The sequence below is a fragment of the Podarcis filfolensis genome (assembly GCF_964270895.1).
Source record: "Podarcis filfolensis genome assembly, chromosome: 2".
In the NCBI taxonomy this organism is placed as follows: Eukaryota; Metazoa; Chordata; class Lepidosauria; order Squamata; family Lacertidae; genus Podarcis; species Podarcis filfolensis.
Genome location: NC_139605.1, coordinates 96,472,204 through 96,496,995, shown reverse-complemented (window position 1 = coordinate 96,496,995; position 24,792 = coordinate 96,472,204). Strand labels below are relative to the sequence as shown.

Sequence of the window (24,792 nt, the reverse complement as noted above, 5' to 3'; positions counted from 1 at the left end):
AGGGAGTCTCAAAGCAGCTAACAATCTCCTTTCCCTTCCTCCCCCACAACAAACACTCTGTGAGGTGAGTGGGGCTGAGAGACTTCAAAGAAGTGTGACTAGTCCAGCTGCGTGTGGAGGAGCGGAGACGCGAACCCGGTTCCCCAGATACGAGTCTACCGCTCTTAACCACTACACCACACTGGCTCTCCTGTGAAAAAGTTGTGCCTTGGTTATGTTTCAAAAGGTCAGCAAGGAGGATAAGCTGCTATACACATTTAGGAGGAGATCATTCTATGGTCCTGGGGGGCCATCTATGCAAACCAACTTGCACCAACCAGATGCCATCCAGCTGTTGCGGACTACAATTCCCATCAGCCCCAGCCAGCCACCTGATGGGAGCTGTGGTCCACAACAGTTGGAGGGCAACCAGGTTGGTGGAAGCTGATGTAGAGGCTCTGCTTCTGGCTCTAACAGAAAAACAAAGCAAACCATGAATCAGAGCCTTGTTAGATAACCAAAGCTGCCATGGGGCAGTGGCAGTGTAAAAACTCCTAAAGAAGTGAATGCAGAAAGGGTTAACTCCACCTGCCTCAGTGAAGTAAGTTTATCACTACTGGTAATCACAGACACAGATTATTATGGCCACTCTCCTTTTAGAGTAATTAATAGGAGAGATGAGATAACACCAGTGCTGTATGGCTATGTGTGCAAAGTACTTTTCCTTAATCCTGTATGGCTTGCACTAATAGCTATTTCAGCCCTCGACACTGCAAACACCACTCGAGTTTGGGTCAACTTGGTGGTGGCACCAGAAAAATATATGTGGTGAAGCAGGAAGAGAGACAGTGGGAGCCAAGTCTATCGGTCATGGTGGGGAAGCTTTGTCCCACCCATCAAGACTCCAGGCAAGTCTAAATAAAACAAATCTATAAAACATTTGTCCACCAATTTCCCTTTGATGCCTCCACCATGCAATCTTCAACTTGAATTTCTCCATCACCTACACCAGTGGTTTTCAACCAGTGGGTGGCGGTACCCTGGGGTGCCTTGAATGATGGCCAGGGGTGTCGTGGGCAACGCTGCCTCTGCCCTCTTTCCTTCCCTCCCTCCTCTGATGTCTCTGCTTCCCAAAGGCTTTCACGGCTGTTGTTGCAGCCGCCCTGGCTGCAAGCTCCCCCCAGGTGAATGGTGTTTCTGGGGCTGGCCAGGGGGTGCTTCCCAGGCCCCTGTGGGGCAGCGTGAGGAGGCAGCTCTCTTTGGGGCAGCTCAGAGACCAGGAGCAGCAGCCGCGACAGCTGCCCAGAGGACTCCCAAGGAGAGGGGAGAAGAGAGGAGGCTGAGGGAACACTCCAGAAGGGAGGGTGTTCGAAAAAGGGTGAGAAGCTGCCAGCTCTGCAGGCAAGGGGTGACACAACTGGGCTCCTGAGTCCCACAGGGGTGCCACAGAAAGAATGTAGTTGGTCAAGAGAGCCGTGGACTCAAAACGATTGAAGACCTTTGACCTACACATTTGTTGCAAAAGAGGTGTGCAGTATAGACCTGGGGTGGTGGAAATATAGCCTCAAAGAGATTGTTGGACTCCAACTCCCATCAGCCCCTGCCAGCATGGTCAGTGGTCAGGAATGGTGGGTGAAATATACTCCGAGTCGAGAGTGGATTTCATGCTCTTTATTCATCTCATAGTGGTGAGGGGAATGGAAGTTCCCCCAGAAAGTCTGCTTTATATACATTATTTACACCATGGGCCCCACGTGATTGGCTAATTCTGGGATTCACCTGTAGGCCAATCAGGTTGCGGATTCACTTCCACCTGGAGCTGGATTGGCTGGCTCCTGTGAACCAACAGACTGCTGCATTCTGGACCCTATTGTTCTAGGACCAATCTGACTGCTGCATTCTGGACCCTATTGTTCTAGGACCAATCTGACTGCTGCATTCTGGACCCTATTGTTCTAGGACCAATCTGACTGCTGCATTCTGGACCCTATTGTTCTAGGACCAATCAGACTGCTGCATTCTGAATCCTATTCAACTCAGTGGGTGTTCTAGTCCAATAACATCTAGAGGGCTACAGACTGCATCCCTGGTGTACAGTAGATCATGGGGAAAGCCTCTGCTTGCCTATTAAAACTCCTCAGTTGGAAAAGGAAAGGGGGAAAGGTACCACCAAACAGGAAGGCATGTTCCCACATGTCCTACATGCAGGCATGGATTAAAGCAAGTGTAGGTCCTTGACTAGGAGACCTTGGAGGCCCAAACTTAATAGCACCTGATCATGAGAAACAAAACCTCATTCTCTTCTTTATCTACTCAGTGGAAGAAGCACATTGTAAGGTTACCATATGTCCAGAATTTTCCAATTCAACGGGCAAAATTAGCGTCCAGGGGGAATTATGGAAAATAAAAAAATATCTCTTGGTTTTCACCAACAGAACCAGGAAGTGTGTGTTTGAGTACCAGTCTTTGTCTTTTGGGGGCAAATTCCCAAGAAAGCTCAACAACTTTGAGATTAATTGGGCAATATTGCCCCAACAACTTTTGTGTCCAGATTTTTGCTTCTTGATATATGGCAACTAAGCATCGAAGAAACCCAGCAAGGAGGGGACAGGGGTAGCTATTTGTTAGGGGAGGTAGGTGGTGATGGTCTCACTGCCCATGGAGCTTCTGGTGGAGGGTCTGATGGGATCAAGAGCAAGGGAGTTGAGACTCAAGCCAAATTTGAGTCAAAAGGCAAGCCTGACTTCAGTGACCTCGAACTGGCCCTGTCGTGGCTGGCCCTACCATGAAGTGATGTGCAATGTCACTTTTCTGCCTCTAAGCCAGGCCTCTGTGTGTCATTAAAAACACAAGCGTGGGCGTGCGTGTCACATTTGACATTCCTCAAAGTGCCTCTCCCTGGGGAGGACTGGGAAGGTCTTGCTTGTCTGCCACCCTCCTAAATTCGCTTCATTTTTAAAATCTTTGCAAAATGATGTCGTATCAGAACAATGCAACTGCACGAAGGACAAGCATTTAAAGCACACACACACACCAACCAACAACAAGGACAATTAGACTCCAGGAAGAGAACAAGGACACAGTCATCACCACCCACAGGACACAGCCATGATTTGTGACATGAAAGTGTTCCATCCCAGAACTTCCTTGTAGCACAATGCGTCGCAGCGAGGACATTTTCTTATCTTTAAATAGGTACAGAATGAAGGCTGCTAATACAATATTCATGTCCATCTGCACCAAGGAAAGTCCGCAGAAAGCTGGGTGGATTTGTCAGGGGTGATGTAGACCTGAGCATACTGTTCTTATGATGGCAGCCAAAAACAGATCTGGTGAGGGGGTGGGGGTGGGGAGAGAGAGCGTGAAATGGTTAGAATACTCAGTAAAGCTGCCAGACACTATTGAAGTGTCCCTTCATTCACAATATTTCGTAGAGCATAATCGATACCCCTTCTTTCAGAACCATGCGACTCCATATAAGGGCACATAGAGACATAGCCCAAGACTTGCAGCACATTTCCCTCCCCTAAGGCCAAAGACAGCTTGCTGTCATACTTGGAATGAAAAGTGCAGATTGTTAATCTGCACACTGAGCACTGAATCAATTGTCTTGGCATTCTCCCCATGCTCCAGGCAGGCTGTCTTTTGCTGCTGCTGCTGCTGCTGCTATTATTATTATTATTATTATTATTATTATTATTATTATTATACATTTGTTAAAACTTTTCTTTTGAAAAGTACGTTACATTTTTAAATAGTTGGAAAAGTGCTCCCAGAAGGAGTGGGTGCTTTTGTGATGTCACTGCTTCCAGCTAATCAGAGTTGTGTGAACACCTGGTTTCTGCTGCAAACACGCAGAACACGTTCCTCCTGAATTCCATCTGGGAGAGGAGAAAATACTTGAGTAAAACAAGGCGAGTGCAATTTCACAGTAAGCTTGCCACTCAGATGATGCATTTCTGTATGGACACTATCGGTCACTGCAAGGCTAAAGGGACTCCTGACCATTAGGTCCAGTCGTGGCCAACTCTGGGGTTGCGGCGCTCATCTTGCTTTATTGGCCGAGGGAGCCGGCGTACAGCTTCCGGGTCATGTGGCCAGCATGACTAAGCCTCTGGTGAACCAAAGCAGCACACGGAAATGCTGTTTACCTTCCCGCCAGAGCGGGAATTTATCTACTTGCACTTTGCAAGACGTATTTATCTACTTGCACTTTGACATGCTTTCGAACTGCTAGGTTGGCAGGAGCAGGGACCGAGCAACAGGAGCTCACCCCGTCGCGGGGATTTGAACCGCCGAGCTTCTGATCGTCAAGTCCTAGGCTCTGTGGTTTAACCCACAGCGCCACCCGCGTCCTATACGAATGTAAAAAGAGCTTGCTGGATCAGGCCAATGGCCCATCAAGTCCAGCATCTTATTCTCAGAGTCACCAACCAGAATATTCATAGGTATGCCTATGAAAGCAACATGGCAGGCACCTTCCAGAAAGGTAAATCTAGCAGTTCTCCACTGTCTGCTGTTAGCTAATGCGCAACTGCCCTTTCTGTCTTTATTTCCAGAGCAATAACCATCTTGCCCACATGTTGCAAGAAAAATGCAGGCTCCCCATCCTGCTCTACCTCAAACTGTCTTGATTCTAGATTTTCTGCAAAAGGTCTCTGGGCCTCACCTTGGCCTACGAGGCTGGCTACAAACTAATTGATCTTTTACCTGCTCTGCTATTAAGTTTGTGTTGTTTTCATTACGGTTTTAAAATGTTTATTTAATGTGCTGTATGGTTTTATTGTTGGCTGTGTTTTTATTGTGAACTCGCCCCGGGATTATTAATTTGATGAAGGTTGGGCTCGAATTGCAATAAATAAAAATAACTTTGCTCCCCATTTAGAGTCGCCAGCCTTCCCCAGTCATAGCTACGTTGGCAGGGGCTGAGGAAGGGCTGTATGGTTGGATGTCAACCTGGTTGGATGTCAAACATAAAGAAAACCCCAAAAAAGAAGAGAAGGTAGGAGGGAATGTTATAGACACTGAACAAGATGTTTAAAAAGCAAATACAAACCCATGTCTGTAGACTGGGAGTCTTCAAATGGAAGGAAAGAGGTGTACCAAAGAATGAAATTAGGCAGTGCTTGGTGCAAAAAGATCTCTAGTTGCACCAAACGCTGCCAGGACAGAGGAGGAGTAGTAGTAGTAATAATAACAATAACAATAATAATAATTTATTATTTATACCCTGCCCATCTGGCTGGGCTTCCCCAGCCACTCTGGGTGGCTTCCAACAAAATATTAAAATACAGTAATGCATCCCTAAACAGGGCTGCCTTTAGATGTCTTCTAAAAGTCTGGTAGTTCTCTTTGACATCTGGTGGGAGGGCGTTCCACAGGGCGGGTGCCACTATGGAGAAGGCCCTCTGCCTGGTTCCCTGTAACTTGGCTTCTCACAGTGTGGGGATCGCCAGAAGGCCCTCGGCACTGGACCTCAGTGTCCAGGTAGAACGATGGGGGTGGAGATGCTCCTTCAGGTATACTGGACTGAGGCCATTTAGGGCTTTAAAGGTCAGGACCAACACTTTGAATTGTGCTTGGAAACATACTGGGAGCCAATGTAGGTCTTTCAAGACCGGTGTTATATGGTCTCAGTGGCTGCTCCCAGCCACCAGTCTAGCTGCCGCATTCTGGATTAGTTGTAGTTTCTGGGTCACCTTCAAAGGTAGCCCCACATAGCCCCACATGTTTGCTCTCATTTTGAAGCTGTAAAAAACCAGTAGTAAAAAACCTATAAGCCTCTTGGGAGGTGAAAGACACAAAATATGGTACCACTTAAAAAGAGCAAAACTAGAGCTTAACTTTGGGTGGTGCACTAGGTGTAAGTACAGTAGATGACTCCACTTTGATGGAGTTCCTGCTTCGTGCCAACAGTTTCAATGGCAACACTTGTTTGCAAGATTGCAAACAAAACATTCCATCTCAAACCTTCCTCTTGAAACAAACCTTTTAAGCTGAGATCTTTCCCAGTCTGCATCTCCACTGTCATTTTTTAAAATTGTTTTATCTCGTTGTTTGCTGCCCAGGGCATTTTGGGGGGAGAAAAAGGTGGGGTAACCATAATGGTTTTTAATAAATGATTTTTTAATAAATATTAATTTTTTAAAAATAAAATAAAATGTTTTAAAATAAATATAATGAGCGAGAGAAGGAGAGAGGAGTGATCAATGCACTGCTTGTATTTTTGGACTCTCCCTTAGGGGCAAGGCACTGGGTTCTCTCTGGGAGCTGGGAGGGACAGGATGAGCTCCTGCACCCTTTAAAACGCATGAGTCCTCCACTGCTTACATATGTGACTACCAGAATTACTCTGAAACAGTTTTGCAGACCAGTTCAGCAGAACTACTCTGAAGCAAAATAACTGCACGTTCTTGGTACTGTGCCAAGTCACCTTTTTGCTGCATCACAGTTCCGGCTGAACAATTTACAGCGAGTGTTTATGATGATGAACGTGGGTAAATTGCTCTGTGTTGACAGAGAGGGACATGCAGAAATCCCCATGGTCCCTCTTTTAGCCTACTGTTTGCCTCACCAGGGAAAAGAAAATTGAAGCTGCCACTTTGATTTCTTGCCAGATGATTCCTTGCACCTGCCTTGCCCAAAGGCGAGGAACTGTACAGTCTAGGTAGGAGCCTTTGCCTCATCGTGATGGATAAGTAAGAACAGGTAAGCATGGCTGCCTAAGAGAAAGGAGTTTCCCATTGCCAAGGGGGAGCAGAGAGGTATACCTACCATTCTTGCTCCACGGGAATTATTCATGCCTCAGAGTAGGGCTCTTAACACATGCTTTGCGTGGTGTAGGTTTAATCATTGGCCTCTCTAGCTAAAACAGGGATGGGGAGCTTGTGGCCATCCAGATGTTGTTGGACTACAACCCCCATCCTTCCTTACCAGTGCACTGGTGAAAGTTGAAGTCTAAGAACATCTGGGAGGCCACAGGTTTTCCCCATGTTTGAGCTAAAAGAACCTGATAGATGCTCAACCGGTTGATGGCGATCTACTGGTTGATTGCGTTGCGTTCCTGGTCGATCCCGGCCGAAAGCGTGTTCGACTGCCGAAAAACACAAAAAAGCTCAACTACTTTGGTTCTGACTCCCCCCAAAAAGCTCAAAAACTTTGGAAGTTAGACATCCCTGTGACAGGCATTAAGTGGAAATACAGTGGTACCTCGGGTTAAGTACTTAATTCATTCCGGAGGTCTGTTCTTAACCTAAAACTGTTCTTAACCTGAAGCACCACTTTAGCTAATGAGGCCTCCTGCTGCCGCTGCGCCGCTGGAGCACAATTTCCGTTCTCATCCTGAAGCAAAGTTCTTAACCTGAGGTAATATTTCTGGGTTAGCGGAGTCTGTAACCTGAAGCGTACGTAACCTGAGGTACCACTGTATCTCTCTGCCTGAGAAGCTGGAGAGAGGCACGACCTATCAGAGTACACATGGATAAATAAAGCAGCCCCCCATATTCTTATGACAATTTGCTATCTTTCTGGTGAACCACACACAACCCCCCTCCCCAGATGTTTCCAGATCAGCCTCTGCCATCATTCACTAACTCATATATTCCAGAGATTTCATACAACTGGATTTCAGAGAACCCTCCCATTATCAGATGAATCGAATGGGGAAACAGAATAAAAAAGGAAGATCTGTATTTGCAGCAAGAAGCCACAGGAAACAGATGGGGGTGTGGAACTGCAGAGGGCAAAAAAAAAGAAGAAGAAAAAGAACTTCAGACAGCAAGCTTCCTCCTTTTAGGAGGAGAAATGCAATCTGTCCAGGGAGATGATTGCTGAAGTAAAATGCAGGAAGAGTACTGCTTCTAGTCCTACCCGAGGGACTCTGTTTGCAACAGGGGATTGGTAGGTGTTCGATTTTCTTACAGCTGGAGATATTCATCCTCAATCATCCGTTCTCCCATCCCCCATGGTTCAAGCTGCTCCTTTCTGAGAGAAGTTATTTTCTGGTGCTTTTAAACCATGCACATGAAACGCACGAATCGGAGGGGAGACGTGATTCTAGCGATGGAGAAGAATCAGGTGCTGCCCTTGCAGAGAATGTAAGGGTGTGACCTAAACATGCCTCTGAAGATGATCTCTGTCATCATGCCTGTACATCATTATGAAAGCAAATTTTCTAGGTTTATAATAGTGGAGTCCCTAAATGCACACACACACACAATTTGACAACACTGTCTGTAATAGTTTTTTAATCAGGGTGCATTTACCTTGCCCGTTTTGCGGAGGAGCAACTATTTTGCAACCTTTGCTCACAAGCACAATGCTTACAACTGCACGCTACTGCCTAAAATGGAAATACTCCTATCTGCAGAAGGTTAGTGCCCTGCCCCTTAACTCACTTGTTTTGGTTAACTGCAAATAGCATAGCCAAGCCACGTCAGGACTGTCTGTCCAGGCTACTGAGGCTAACCTGTTCTGCAAAGCATCCTGTTCACTTGGAATCTGTGCATGTTCAACTATAAATATACGTTGACTAATGTCTTCAGTGTCAACTAATAATTATAGCCCAATGGATCAGGATGTAAAAACAAAACAAAAGCACAGAAATGAAGCTGGGGCTCAAGATTGTCTACTTCCATGCAGACATTGACAAATCTCTTAAAATATTGTTTTCAAGCCTAGGTCCTGCCCAGGCTTGCAAAATAAGTTTGATACCCACCCACCCACCTGAGTCTGTAGTATATATGATGACAACGTTCCACAAAACCATCTGCATTTAATTGGGGCAGGAAGACATATTAGGAAGCACAGTCTCCGGATTGCTTCCTTGATTATTACTAGTTGAAGGTTTTATTGTTGTTGATTCTTGCTCTTGGTCCTTAGAAACTTTTGAATGTGTGGAAGCTTGCTGTATTCACTTTGGCTGCGTTCAAATATATACCCACCCACCTGCAGACCCAAACTGGCTTATTTCTTCAGTATGTCGACTGATTTCATCTCAACCAGGGCTTCTCCGTCTCATCTCTTCCTGACTTCCTAGTCTGTGCTACGAAGCACAGAGGCAGTTATGTGTTTGTCAGTTAGCTGGAGCATGCGCCCAAAGGGAGTGGGTGTTGGGAGATAACCACAGAAAGAATTGTTGGGAAGAATGGCTGTGTCCTCAGGAGAACTGGCACAGCTGGCAGAGCAAGCGCTAAAGCACGCATATCTGCATTTTACATGCAAGGGCGAGAATAGTTATGCAACCCGACTGACCTCTGCTTGGCTAATGGGAGGGTTTCCTGCAGCCAGGCTAGGATGCAAGTTATCAGCTGCACCAAGTTACAGGATAGAGAACAATTCAGGGGCTGGTTTTGAGAGTCCATGTTATTCCTAAATTTAAGCCTCTTTCTCTGCAATGAAAAGAAGAACAGTGGCTAAATGTCTGCTCAGGGAAGCTGTCATGAAGCACTATGGAGAAAGAAATAGATTTCTGCATCTTGGTGCTTGATTTATAATTCAGTTTCCTGCTCCAGTTTGTGGCGTTCTACAGCCTCGAAAAGGGGGATTTTACAATTGGGAATCCCCTTTATACCAATGGCAAAGGCTCCAAAAGAACATGGGAAGTGTTAGGATTAGGGCTGCTTGCTGTAAATCAGTTTAATCACGTCACTGATCAGCCAAAGCTTTCTTTGATTAATTGGAAGGGGTCAGGTACTATTGGTGCAGGTAAATTTTAACCAGTGGTGCTGAGAATTAAAGACATATTAATTTTTGAGACCATCTTGGTTCGGGTATGCTACTGTAGTGGGCTATGGGGGGGTTAAATTGCATTTTCTTATAACATTGAGTTGCACCTTTTGCCTATTGCATTGCATCAGCTTTTTTGTAGTAGCCTAAGGCCATGACAAAGACATGCTGAAATACACCAATATAATAAAACAAAATCTAAATGTTGAATAGTTTTGTTTGTTCCATTATAAGTTAGCTTGCACTTCCTTCAAAATAGCTCCTATGTGGACTTTTTGGGGAAACTGCCAATTTATTAATGAGTCTATTTAAAGGTTTATTCATGAGCAATTAAAATTATTTATCTGTTCACTGCTCTAGTTACAATAATTACCTAACCCTAAACCATTAATTGTGACAATTCACTCATCTCCAATCCTAACCCACTGGAAGTAATCCTCATTAAAGTCTACAGGGCTTAACTTCTAAGTAGACCTGGTTAGGACTGCAGTCTTAGCTAACTGTTCTGTGAAGAGAAGCAGCGGGAATCTGGTTTATCTGGATCAATTTAAGGCCACAATTGTAAACACACACACACACACACTTAAACTTACCAGGTAACAAGTTACACTGAACTCAGTGAGACTTATTTCTGAGAAAATGATTCAAACTGAACTGCATGTAGCATGCAAGAAATTCCAGCTACGGAAACACTTTAGGGGTCATGCAATAGCATGCCCTGCAGTGGAGCTGGCTTGGAAAGGAAAGAAATTGGCCTGAATCTGTCAGGAAGCTGATTGTGGAATCCTACATAAGCCTATGAGAAGTACGGTACACCCAAGGAAATCCTTCCATCTGCCTCCTCTTCCTGCCTCCTTTAGCATATAGAATGTTAAACAATACCGTGCTTAACCCTGGAAAGACAGGAGGAGCCAAGCACAAACAATCTTTACCCTGAGGCATAAAAACCAGTCCCAAATTGACCCTATATGGAGGTATCGAAGGGATGATCTGAAGTGCAGAATCAGCAAACTGGCAGGATAAGATGCTGATTGGGTGACCGAGGGTGTGAGACTGAGTTTGCTCAGGATTTAATCACACTGTGTTGTTCACTGGCTGCACCACAGGCAGGCACACAACAGTGTTTGTTTAATGTGTCCTTCCTTTCAGACCAACTTTTGTTTGCTTATTGCAGGACCTAAGCCCACTGGAAGCGGCAAATCTCTGTTAAAGGTGCAGCACCAACCCAAACGTTGTACTTCACCAGCTCCTTCAGAGCATGTAATCCCACAGATCTTCATATTACCATAACCTCTATGGTTCGAAAACCTTACAAACTATTTTTTTAAAAATGCACAGGAACTGTGTTTGCTAAATAATGCACAGGGTCCAGATGACATCTCCGTATATAGTGCATGTGCAGAAACTCCACATTACCATCCATCACGCCACAATATTGAGCTTCTGGTAATACCTGATTCATTCCCTGCCTCCGCATTGCAATCTATTATACTTGGGCCTGTTATTTAGATTGTGAGAACATCCCAGCTCATTCTCTCTGCATTACCATTTTAATTATTTTTATTAGGAGTTGTGTGCTCCTCTGCTGTAACCCTCGGTTGGCAGACTGATTATGCAGCCCTTTTAAAATTAAAAGCACATTGATGAGTATCAGTAAGATCATGACTTACCCAAGCATTCAACAGGCTCTTCCCATTGTTTTCTTTCATTTTAACGTGGGCTGTAGACTCATTCTCTCCAGTTCAGTACTGAGGATCTCAGGACACTGATTAAAATTGGGAGACCACACATAGTGTGTGCAGCAGGTTTATGTACTAACACACAGCAAGACACTTGTCTATTGCCAAGGGGTCATGATCTGGCACCACAAATGTTATTTTTGCACTAAGGGGGTGTGTGTGCGCGCGCGCATGTATGTGCATTGCTGCACAAAAGGGCCAGGATACCCAATTCATGGGGCCATCCAAGTCCTCACATCATTTCCCCGAAGACTCAACACCATCTGTTAATCATATATTTGATTCTGCAAAGTCCCAAAATATTACTCCATGTACAGGCAGCTCCCTGTTTTCATGGGGGGGGTCATGTTCTGGGTTATTGTGTGTTTGTGTGAAATCGTGTATTATCGGAACACCCATTGAAAAAGCTTGCAAACACCTTTTTCGCCCCGCCCAGTTGCTTTGTGGTATGTTTTTCACTTCTGGGTAGGGTTGCCATACATCTGGAAATTCAAGGTCCATTTCCCAGAAATCAGATGTGCTTAAAATCGTCCCTGCCTTATCTTCCCCCTGCTTGACTTCAGCAGGCTGGGTTAAAGTAAACAGATGTGTTTGGAGTATCATAGCCTATGGAGATGCAATCTAAGGGAAGGACAGCAGAAAGGGCCACATGACCTTGCAAACTGGGGTGGAGAACATGCCATAGCTGTCAAGTGTCCTTTATTTGAAGGGACAGTCCCTTATTCCAGCGCCATGTCCCGCTGCTGTCCCTTATTGATAGATGTCCCTTAAATGTCCCTTAAATGATGTCCCTTAAATTTCAAAGGAAGCAGCTCCTCTCCCTCCCTCCCTGCCGGCCAGGGAGGAGGAAGGCTCCAACTGTGTTGCTTGGCTGTGTTGCTCACCCAATAAGAAGTCTAAGAATGACTGGGGGGTGGAGCTTGCATGCCTTGTGTGTGGCTAGTTAATGCAAGCTGAGGGGTTTTTTGAATGCTGGACGCCATTTTGTTGCACATGCTGCTGCAAACTTTGCAGTGCAAAGCCAGGCCGGGGAGCCATCTTTAAGTTGACGCTGCATAGGCCTTGTGGTGCATGTGATTCAGATTCTATTCAGTTGAACCTCTGGTTACAAAGTTGGTTGGACAGTGTTTTTGAAGCTACCAGCATGAGTTTGACCACACTGCAGGAGGACAGGAAGACAGGAGTGCCTGGAACAGGTGAGGCTGCAGGTCCCTTATTTTAGCTGCTGGTCCCTTATTTTCAAGGCTGCTGGTCCCTTATTTTCAAATCTGTAAGTTGACAGCTATGGAACATGCCATTGCCATATACCTGGTTCCTATACCTGGCTAGTGCTCCTGCCCATCGAAAATTATTATTTCATTTCATAGTGCAAGCCACTCTAAACTAAGCCCTGCTGAGTTTGGTGTGAGTTCAGGGTCCAAGTAAAGTGTGCATGATTCCGATTTAGAATCCTAGGCTATGCAGTTTCTGGCCTAATCCGAAAGAGCGGGGCAAATCACTGATGGTTGAAGGTTCCTTCTGACTTTACAAAGTACTTTCAAGTTAAGTGCATACTCCACAAATGAACACACGGATGTGGCCTACACGCAGATTGCCTGCTAATTCCTTCCCATAAATATAGGAACATTTGGAAAGACCCTCTGATTATTATGAAAGCTGCCCAATACAATGCAAGCTTATGCAGAAGGTGCTAGATGGCTTAGGTTCCAAGCAAGTGTGCCTAGGATTGGAACCTGATTCTGCAATAGTAAAGGTAAAGGGACCCTTGACCGTTATGTCCAGTCATGGACTCTGGGGTTGCAGCGCTCATCTCGCTTTATTGGCCGAGGGAGCCGGCGTACAGCTTCCGGGTCATGTGGCCAGCATGAGTAAGCCACTTCTGACGAACCAGAGCTGCACATGGAAACGCCGTTTACCTTCCCGCCGGAGTGGTACCTATTGATCTACTTGCACTTTGAGGTGCTTTCGAACTGCTAGGTTGGCAGGAGCAGGGACCGAGCAACGGGAGCTCACCCCGTCGCGGGGATTCGAACCGCCGACCTGATCGGCAAGCCCAAGAGGCTCAGCGGTTTAGACCACAGTGCCACCCGCGTCCCTCTGCAATAGTACATATTGTGAATAACGCCTAGAGGGTGAAAATATGGAGCTGACTATAGGAGCCAACTTCTAGTGGCTGAGGTCCCAGCCCCCTCCCCCAATGTTGATGGACACTGCCATTCAAATAGTGTGCATGCACTGTGTCTTATGATCAACTGTGCTGGGCTGGGCTTACCTACCCACCCACCCCAATATTTTATTCAAGTTGGCATCCCTGCATTCTCTCTCTCTCTCTCTCTCTCTCTCTCTCGCTGATCTGCGACTTAAAAGTCCACCGGCAAGAAGGATCTCGCTCCTCCCGCTTGCTAAAAAAGGTCCTAGGTGTGCGAGCCTTATCGAACATGCCGGGCCAGGGCGGATCTTCGAGCCACTGGCCAGAAATCTCCAAATATAGGCATGCGGAGAAAGGCCTTTTGTTTTCCCCTCCCCGTCGGCCGTGTCACCTGGGCTACCGAGCAGCACCACCTTGCTCCGGCAGACACCCACGAGGTTTCGGTTCGCCGCTCCCTCCCCGTCACGCTGCGTCTGTAACGAATGACACGCGGGAGGAGGGGCAAGGCGCTGTTGCCGAGAAGGAAATTCACCAAGCAGGGAGAGAGGGCGATGACTTGCTTCTGTGTGTCCCCTTGTGCAACGGGGGTGGGGCTGGGGCGGATGTGCGTCGAGGGGGGAGGAGAGGGTCGGGTTGGGATTTCATTCATTGGATTGAAGGGAGATCTGTGCCCGGCGTGGCTTGATTTTTTAGCCGGCACTTGCTTCCGGAGCTCGGTGCCAGGCGACGCATATGCAATAAAGAAAGAAGAGTGCTCTCGGGCATGTGCAGAGGGCTTTTCGCTCTTAACACAGATCGGTGTGTGTGTGTTTACAGGGATGGCTTAAGAGTTCGGCTCTTTACGTTTCCTGGAGATGCTAAGAGCAAAATGTCCAAACCGAAAAGAAGGGGGCGGGGCGGGGGAAACACCACTGGAGAACATACGTCAGGGGTTTCGAAATAAAGTGGAACCCGGCAAGTTTCGATGCCGCGTTTTGCAGCGAAGGGACGGCCTGTTACAGGCAAATTCCGTGAAAGAAAGGCACCTCTCCCGTGCACGCCTGCCTGCAAACTCGCTCTCTCCAGGCAAACTGCGCCAAACCCGGACAAGCCGCTCTGCTAGCGCCAGGGTGCCTGATGATCGCCCTTTGGGAGGCGGTGTTGCCGTGCTCCGTTTTGCCTTCAAATGCACTGAGCACCAGCCCCCTTCCTGCTGCTGCTGCAGCCATTTAATGACGTGACCCAGGTGCACATGCCAATTTTTAAGCGTGCTGACAATGGGCAGACGGAGCTTCCAGCCTTTCGCTGCTCTCCGCGCTCAGACTTGGCCTCGCACCGCCCCCTTTAGCCCCCCCCCCCCGCGTGCCTGCGGCCCTTGCAAGGCCTGGCGGCTTCCGCGCGCCGGTAAATGTCAGCCCGGCTGCAGCATCAGCGTTGCCTTGGCGAGAAGCAAGCGGGCAATTCAGCAGGTAACTGCTGCTGCCGCCGGAGGTTATGTCGCATACAGTTCCGGGTTGCGGCCCTCCACGCTTCCGAGCTTGCAAAGCCATTGTCTGAAGACCCTGGTAGTGCTGCACGCTTGCCGCTGAGGGCTGGGAAGGAGCGAGCCTGGAGGGCGATGCGTGCGGTGGATTGGGCTGCGCAGGCGATCAGCGATGCCCGCCCCGTCTGCCTTGGGTGGGGCATCTCTGCACCAGGCCCGCGTTGAAGGAGAACAGGCGCTCGGGACTGTCGCTGCTGTTTGCTCGCATGCAGCTGCTCTCGTTTGCTCCTTTCAGGAGGCTCTGCAGCGGCAGAAGCCTGCCTCATGTGCGCAGCCTTGGCTCCGCCGAAGGGAACACGCCCTCCCCTTCAGCACAAAAGAATCTGAAAGGCATGCAAATGCCTGGAAGGAGACAGAGCCCCGCGCTGTCCTCAGTCAGGCCTGCAGCAGGAAGCAAGCGAGCCTTCCCAGCTCCTGCCTCCTGTTTCCTCTCTCGTCCCCTTACTGGTGCCTTGCTGACTAACTGGAAGAGCTTAGAGGACAGAGGTCCTGACTTTGGGGGACTCTTTCCCCTCCTCCCCCGCCCAGGACAAATGTCAGAAACAATTAAAAAGTGTCATACGAAGCAGTCTTCCTGTGTACTCGTATTGCAGGCCTCTTGGCCTTGATATACTTGTCCCTCAAGTCACCACTAGCTGTGGCATCAGCTGTTGCAAATGAACCAGAATGAAAACAAGCAAGGGACTTTGAAAGTGGATTTTGGGGGATGGTGAGAGCTTTGGTAAAGCAGCCATATCTCGAACCCAGCTGGGAACTGGAACCCATTTTACTTCAGAATGTCTTTATTGCCAGCAATCTCTGGAAGATTGCAGGCTTCCACATTCCTGCAATAGTTGCTTCACTTTATGAGCCAGTAACAGGGGTATATGTTAGAAATCAATAAATGCACCCACATGGTAACTGAGCTTGCCACTCCGTTTTCTATGATTGTCCAGCATGTTGCATCTTCTGAGTTCCTCCTTTTAAAATCTGGAGTATTGCTAAATTCCTTACCACTGAATGCGTTTTCCTATTGGCAAGTAACTTGGATGGGAAATTTACAGCAAAAAAATGTTGGGAACTCCAATTAAAAGGGATGGTGGGAATTGGATCAGCCATGTTTAAAAAACGTGTGGCACCATTTCTCATTTCCTTTAAAGGATCTAAATGTTTCCCTTCTCCAAATGTTTCAGAGGGGAATCCCCCAGGCTTAAATATACCCAAGCATTAGTAAGTCAGCAAAAAGCAGTGGATAGGGATGCTTAAATAAATCAGCGTGTGAAGGCCTCCTCTTCTACTATTCTGCCTTCTCTGGGACTGTTGAAGGAGTTACTCATATGGTTATTGGAACTTCCTGTGTTGGTGGAAGACTTAATATAAGATGATCAGACTGGAAAACATCAATGTCTTTGGAACCAAGCATCCTTTGGAACCAATGCACACACTTTTTCAGGGAGTCCTAATGTACGGAACAGATTCTAATTTAATCAGCATCCATTACTGCAAATGCAAAACAGGAAGTGATAATTTTCCAACAATAAATAATATAGAATAAAAATTGTGCAACCTGATAGAGTTCAAACAATTTCTTATCCCTTTCTTACGATTTGATGAGGTGTCCGATTTCCATTGATTCAGTGCCTGTTACTCATATCATAAGCCTTCTGCTATTGGTAGCCTAGCTGTCAGTTGAGTTGGCAGACAAAGCTTCCCAGTTTAGGAAGACAAAGTAGGTTATGCTTCTGTGGGAAAGGAAGAGCTTAGTCACCTGCTTATAGGCGAGGTCTGGTTATTTTTCTAGGTGTGTGCAGGGAACAGGGTTGGGCAGAGACCAGCTGTTTCACCTGTGTTTAGTGGCAGAGTGTTAAGTTACTTTTCCAGGCAACATTTACAGTTCTGTGCGGGCTTGGATTTGTGAGAACAGTTTCCCTTTTCTCGACAAGCCTCTTTCAGCTGATTTGAATCAGTGACCAAACCCTCTGGTTAGAGAAATGAATAATGGTGATGTTTTCTCTTAACTACAGGATGAGCCCATCCCCAACAGCACAGGCCAGAAGTAATGGTGGCAGAGTATGCTTCAGTGCTAATGCACTGGGATAACTCAGTCAGTAGAGCATGAGACTATTGATCCCAGGGTTGTGGGTTCAAGTCCCACATTGGGCAAAAAGATATCTTCATTGCAGGGGGTTGGACTAGATGACCGTAGTGGTCTATGATTCTGGATTCTGTTGTTAGATGGAACTCAGCAAGGAAGCCATTCATATACAGTGAGGTTTGCTGATAGTCTGTAGAACTTAAAAAGGGACTTTACAGGGAAGGGCACGGCTAGACTTTTCATAAATTTGGGAGCTAGGCTTCCACACTGGGGCCTTATGGACCACAACAGCCTCTCTTTTGTTTCAGAAGGGGCTTTTAATGTCCAGTGTATTGTGTGTTCTGTTATATTCTGGAGGAAGCCGCCCAGAGTGGCTGGAGCAACCCAGTCAGATGTGCGGGGTACAAATAATACTATTGTTGTTGTTGTTGTGTCTTCTGGGTTCACCCTGGATCTGTTCTGCCACCATTCATTAGACTCAACTTCTCTTCAGAGGCAAAAAAGGTGAAGAGGTATGGGGTGTTTTAGAGTCCATATTGCAATAGTTAAATTACACATCCAAAGTCTGCTGAAGTAAGCTCCATTAAATTCAGTGGCATTTCCTCCTCAGGTGAGCGAGAGTGTAGGACGTTCAACCAAGTCAGATCATTGGTCTATTTAGCTCAGTATGGTCAACACTGACTGGCAGCTCTTTCCCAGCCCTACATGGAGATGCCAGGAGATTGAACCTGAGACCTCCTGCGTGTGAAGCAGATGTTCTGCAGCTGAGCAATGGCCCTTCCCTGAGCTGCTGTCTGAGCTATGGTTAGGATTGCAGACTTAGTGGTCACCTCTACAGCCTGGACTATTTCAGTTCCCTGGACTCAAGAGATGCAGATTCGGTCCTAGAGCAGGCATGGCCAAACTTGGCCCTCCAGATGTTTTGGGACTATAATTCCCATCATCCCTGACCACTGGTCCTGTTAGCTAGGGATGATGGGAGTTGGTAGTCCCAAAGCATCTGGAGGGCCAAGTTTGGCCATGCCTGGTCCTAGAGGATGTAAATCCTTCAGGTTTGAGTGATGAACATGTGTTGTGTCTCAACATTTACTGTGAGCCAACATTTACTGTGACACTGGCCCCCTTACTTTGCATATAGTCTAAAAAGCGCTGTGCCCTTAATGTCTTCGGGCAAAAGCATTCCCTCTAACCTACACAAAAAGTTTACTCTCCTTAATTCCACCTGCTCCACAAAACATGGTTTGAGAATTGTACTGCCCACAAAAATCCCTACTTCACTTTTTCCCCTTTTCCAACATTTCTTGCTTTTGACAAGCAGTTCTTTGGAATTTGCTTGCTTCTGGAAAACAATGTCACAATATTTTGTGAGGCTTTCCAGCTAGTTTCCTGTACCCAAGTGTGCCAAGTTCGTGTCATTCAGTATTGAAAGCACTAGTGACTATAGCAACATAATAATCCCAATGCCTTCGTATAAACAGGTCAGCTACTTAAGGTGTGGCGCTCACTACTATGAATGTAGTGGCACAGATATGGTGGCATAGTTAAAATGTGTTGATGTTGCCCCCAAAGGGAGCCTTGAACAGTAGCTGTTTTAATGTGGAAACTAGGACCGGATGCTCCCAGGACGAGGTGACATCATGTCTGGAATGGGGCAATGGTCCCAGGCCTGTTGTCAGTGGAATGGAAGTGGGCATCTTTTGCACCTGGTAATCCCTGGGGATACCCTTGCAATGCACCGTCATTCCGTTGATGCTTCCATTGATGCCTAGTCAGTGGCCGCTTCCTGGCAGAGGCAGCAGCATGGCAGGGCTTACAGCATCAGCTGAACAAAAGCCATAGAGAAACACAGCAGTTGCACAGACACCAGTGCATCTCTGTGGCCAAACACCTTGCCAATGCACCAAGTAAATGGCCCCATGGAAGCAGAACAGTTATTACGCTTTGTTCCAAGGCACTGCAGTCGCAGCTCAGGTAACCTTGTGGCCATCCTGGACTAGGAATTGCAACCCTGGTGTGGGTGCCAATCCCCGGGACTGCTGCCACTGCAACACTACCATGGCTTATGTGGCCAAGTTAGAAGCCTGAGAGTTTAGGCCTCGAGATGGATTGAGGGCCTCGACTGCAGTCCAGTGCCCATGGGGCAGGTAGGGCAACAGACCTCGACGCCCGCATGTCCCACCCATTGCACGACGTGTGACAATGGTGGCAACCCTCGATTCCCCTTGCTGTCCATCAGCTGCAATCTAGCTAGGATGTGTGCTTTGGTTGGCGTGAGCATCCCACGGCGGTGCCTTCTCCTTAGTCCTGGGGGGTGAACATAACCTGGGACCGGGACGAGCGAGGCCCCGGTGCAAAAGCTGCGGACCCTTCCCCCCCCCCCCCGCCACCAGCCCCCGGCCTCGTTGCTCATGCTGATTCCGGGGTTGAGCGAGGAGGAGGAGGCGGCGCCAGGCTGCTCTCGTCCGCCCCACGTGGCCCGGCCCGCGCCAGCCAATGGCAGCGCGTGTTTCTGAAAGATCTCCATATATGGCGATGTTCTCGGCCGGCGAGGCGGGGGCCGGCACCCCCTGGGTATAAAAGGGGCGGGGCTGGCGTTGGGACGGTCTCACTCAGCCGGCGGCAGCGGATCTGGCAGTAGCAGCTCTTTTCTTCCCGTTCTCTTGAAAGCTCCCGCCTCCTTTCAGGTAGGTTTCAGCAGCTGTTTATTCTGACGGAGGGGTGCTTCTCTTCCAACCCCCACCCACCCTAAACTTTCCTTTGTATTCTCTCTTCGCGCTTAGGTGAGAGAAAGGTGTAAAGGTTCCTATATTTAATTTCCCTTAGGAGTAAAAAGCGCCTTAGAATTCCTTCAGTTGGCGGCGGTTAAGGGGTTCTCTCGGTTCCTTCCCCACCCCCAATCCCTCTTTTGTCCGGTCGTGCGTTAAGGCTCGACCAACTCCCGCCCCCCCCCCCCCCGCTTATCTTGCGTCGGTTCCTTTGCAACGGTCTTGGTTGGCGCGCGACCTTCTCGTGCCCGTAACGGCTTTTTGAAAGGGGGAGGAGGGGCTGTTGGCTCGAGAAGGGCACCGAGGGCGTGATTGGTCGGCCTGAAACTTTGACGTAATGGAGCGGGAAACGAGAACCTTGGTTTCTTGCTGCGCGCGATGCCCCCCTCCCTCCCAATTTTTCCGCGTAGAAAATTTACTCTGGGCTTGGGGAGGTGGGGGAAGGTGGTTGAAGCTGGAAGGAGAAAGACGGGAGCGTCTGAAAAGGGCTTTTTTTTTTAACTTCGCCACCGGTTGATGGCGGGGGGGTGGGGCGTTGGTTGGGGTGGGGGCTGGTTCCTGCAAAAGGCACCCTCACTCCGGCTGTGAAAGGAGGGTGGGTTCTCGAAGAGGGCGGGGTTAGGGCTGCGCAGGACGTCGTGAAGGGTGGAGCCCGGTGCGTCGTGTCTTTGGGGTGGCTCGGTTTGCTTCGGAATAGAGAGTGGGCTGCAGGGATATGGCTTCCTGCCCGGGACTGCAACACTGGAAATTGCTTCTGAGTAGATGCGCAGAGGACTTGAGTGCATGAGCAATTTTGTGGCCTGGTTTGGCTCTGCTCCCGTTAAATGTTCAACGGAGTCTTCATGGGAGTAGTAGTAGACTAATATGAGTTATTCTTTTTAGAAGATGGGCTGATGCCAGTGGTGCATCCTTGAAGGTGATGGGGTTAAAGTGCATACACCCTGCTCAAACGCCTTTCCTTCTGTTTCTGACTTGGTATATTCCGTTTTGAAATGAGCTAAGGTGTTAAAAGCCAAACTTTACAGTGGTTTCAGGGAAGACTATCCATAGTAGTACTGCATTCAGAAGTGAGCATAAGTCTAGGGGGCATGAGAGGAAGAATTCTAGGGCATTGTACATGTATGCAGTTAACTTGAAAATATGCCTTGTTCAACTTTAAGCTTTACCTTTGAGTAGAAATGTGTAAGATGGTGGTGTTAATGTTGGATTGTTATGGCTATGGGATGGGTGTGTGTGTGCGCGCGCGCATGCATGCATTTAGCTGGTCTACAGAGTAAGGAAAATGAAGTAAAAAGCTCTGGACCATGGTTAATACAGACAAGAGGGTGGGGTTTCTAGTCTGGATGGTAGGTTGGCAGAGCAGCCTCTAGTGGCCAAAATCTGTAGTGTTTGAAGGGCGTCCATTGATGATGCCAAAATGCAGCACTATATTTTTCAACGTTGCTTAATAAATGCTTTCTTTTTGTGAAAAGCAGATCTTCAAAATGGAAGAAGAAATTGCAGCGCTTGTCATTGACAATGGTTCCGGTATGTGCAAAGCAGGCTTTGCTGGAGATGATGCTCCTCGTGCTGTGTTCCCCTCAATTGTTGGGCGCCCACGCCACCAGGTAAACATCAAAGCAGGAGATTTATTTGTTTTGTGTTTTAACATGAGATGGTTTATTTTTGTATTTGCTGATGATTGTTTATTTCTCTTAATAGGGTGTCATGGTTGGTATGGGCCAAAAAGATAGCTATGTAGGTGATGAAGCTCAAAGCAAGAGAGGTATCTTGACTCTGAAGTACCCTATTGAACATGGCATTGTTACCAACTGGGATGATATGGAGAAAATATGGCATCACACTTTCTACAATGAGCTTCGTGTTGCCCCAGAGGAACACCCTGTTTTGCTTACAGAAGCTCCTTTGAATCCCAAGGCCAACAGAGAGAAGATGACACAGGTACAGCATTGGTGCAGCTTTTACATCTTGCCACCTTTTCCCATTTCACCACCACTTTTCTTTAAGTTACAATTTCTCTTCTCTCATTATTTTCAGGGTTCTGTACTCTCCTGGCATTTCCTTCCTTGAAGTCTCTCAGGTTTCTGTTGTATTTCTACCTGACTTTCTTTTGGTTTTCTCCCCTACATCCAATACCTTGCATGTCAGCATGTGTGTGTGTTAACTATGAAAGTGATCCCTTATTAAGACAACATTCTTTTCTCTTTAATTAGATCATGTTTGAGACCTTCAACACTCCTGCCATGTATGTGGCTATCCAGGCTGTGCTGTCCCTGTATGCCTCTGGTCGTACCACTGGTATTGTAATGGACTCTGGAGATGGTGTCACACACACTGTGCCCATCTATGAGGGCTATGCCCTTCCTCATGCCATCCTGCGACTTGATTTGGCTGGCCGTGACCTCACAGACTACCTCATGAAGATTCTGACAGAGAGAGGCTACAGCTTCACCACCACAGCTGAAAGGGAAATTGTGCGTGACATAAAGGAGAAGTTATGCTATGTTGCCTTGGACTTCGAGCAGGAGATGGCCACAGCTGCTTCCTCTTCCTCTCTGGAGAAGAGCTATGAATTGCCTGATGGTCAAGTGATCACCATTGGAAATGAGAGGTTCAGGTGTCCAGAGGCCCTCTTCCAACCATCTTTCCTTGGTAAGCATTTAGTGGCAATGGGAACAAGTCAAATTATATGTACCATGCTCTAAATCCTAGGAAGTAAGTCTGTATTAGTTGGATGTTCAGCATACTTAAGGAATTTTTTTTTTTCTTTTAAGGTATGGAGTCATGTGGCATTCATGAGACCACTTTCAACTCTATCATGAAGTGTGATGTTGATATCCGAAAGGACCTGTATGCCAACACAGTATTGTCTGGTGGTACCACAATGTATCCTGGAATTGCAGACAGAATGCAGAAGGAGATCACAGCATTGGCGCCCAGCACAATGAAGATCAAGGTAAGGATGGCTTATGTGACAACTTTGTAGTGTAATGAAACAGTTGACTTCTAGGAAGATAGCCGATCGATAAATCTTTTCTTTTTATAACAGGGTTGATATCAAGAAAGTTAAATGCATGTATAGTCAGATCTTTTCTAACTTTAAAATGTTTTCTTCCAGATCATTGCTCCCCCTGAGCGCAAATACTCTGTCTGGATTGGTGGATCCATCCTTGCATCCCTGTCTACTTTCCAGCAGATGTGGATCAGCAAGCAGGAGTATGACGAGTCTGGCCCATCCATTGTCCATCGTAAATGCTTCTAAATGGACTATTGACAGATGCGCAGCATTTGCTGCATGAGTTTTTCACCAGTATAAATTTGCCTGAGCAAATATATACACCTCATGCTAGCCTCATGAAACTGGAATAAGCCTTCTCTTCACAACATTGTCATTGGGAAGCCTGTCTCCAATAATCCTGTGAGGATGTCTACCTGTTGCTGATATGACCCTGTACTCAAGTTAACTGTTCCCTTTGTACATAGCAGTATAACTACCCTATACACATCTGGCCCAGGACCTAGTACAGGAGGCATTCATACAATACAAAGGTTTAACTTGTGTCTGTAACTACCTGGGACAGTGGTCTCAGTGTAACCAGCAATGTTACAATGGAGTTTTGAGGCTAGATCTGTACAGGGTAGCAAAAGATCAGACTTCCACTACACAAAGCGCTAAGAATTCCAGGTCACTATTGTTGAGGCTGGCAAGAGTTTGTGAAAAGGATGGCCATTTTTGTCTTGCCACTGTTACTAGCGGGGTTGGAAACATATCGCATCCAAGCCTTATGAACCTGTTTTTTCCTTGCCCACCTGTATCCCAACAAGACAACCCAGGGCAAAGTTGCTCAACTTCAGTTGCTCTAATGTTTGCATTGACACCTGTAAATTTAATCATCAGGTTTAATTTATGTAAGATTTTTGTACGTTGCCTTAATGTTGTCATATGACAGTAGAAAACCAAAATTTGTAAGTCATCCTGAAGTTGAGAATTGTAATGCCCAACACATCATTGTGAAAGGAAAATAAAGCGCTGCAGTAAATGAAATGGGCTTAATGTTGTCTAATGGAAAGTTATTTAACACGCTTTTGCTTTTGGAAGCCTTTCTGGACAGGACAGTGAAAATTATGACCTAGCTCTGGCTTAATGTAGTTTCTGTTCAGTCTGATCAGGTTGACCACAAGCTCTGTGATAAGTGCTAAACTTAATATGCTGCCAAATAGCTTCCAAACATTGCTTTAGTGAACATGACCAGACCTTAGCTATGTGGGATATTAATACAAATGTATGCACTGTAGCAAATGCTAAACAAATGGCATTATTTTAAATCTTTCAGAGTTGTCCTAATTCAGTGTTACTGAAATGGTTTAATTGGACAGAGCAGGTTAGATGTGCAAGTAGATCGCAACTTGCTGTTGTGATAGTTTGCCTAAGTGCAAAAGATAGTCGTTTTAGGACAGGATTACAAGGTAGAATCACTTGGAAGCATTGAAAAAATTACATCAAAGTTGCATTTTTGGGGTTATTCAAGAACGTACTTCACCTCGTTTTGTAGCTATGGGTTAGTTTGGTTTTCATTTTTCTAAATTTAAACTGACAGTTAAAAGAGGTTTATGCAGCACTTCAGAAGTGTGTGAGTAGAACTGGGACGTCTAGGATAACCTGTTGGAGTAGGATACCGTTGGTAGGATTAAATGTTTTTAAAACATAATTTCAGCTTTGCCAAAGGCTATGTGAAATACCACAATGATGACTTTATAAATCTTCCCTCACTACCATCAAATCACATTTTCCACCAAGGGGAAGCAAATGAAGTGTCCCATTTTCTTTTGTGTTATCT

The 24,792-nt window shown here is 46.8% G+C and overlaps 1 protein-coding gene across 1 annotated transcript; it reads left to right on the top strand.

Annotated features, from left to right (window-relative positions):
* Nucleotides 1–19,690: 19,690 nt before the first annotated feature.
* On the top strand, nt 19,691–24,003 carry ACTG1 (actin gamma 1). The gene is made up of 6 exons (XM_083599928.1): nt 19,691–19,873; nt 21,430–21,561; nt 21,656–21,895; nt 22,168–22,606; nt 22,729–22,910; nt 23,073–24,003. Exons 2-6 carry the CDS (start codon nt 21,439–21,441, stop codon nt 23,214–23,216), a joined length of 1,128 nt encoding a protein of 375 aa, XP_083456054.1. The 5' UTR covers nt 19,691–19,873; nt 21,430–21,438; the 3' UTR covers nt 23,217–24,003.
* Nucleotides 24,004–24,792: the final 789 nt, after the last annotated feature.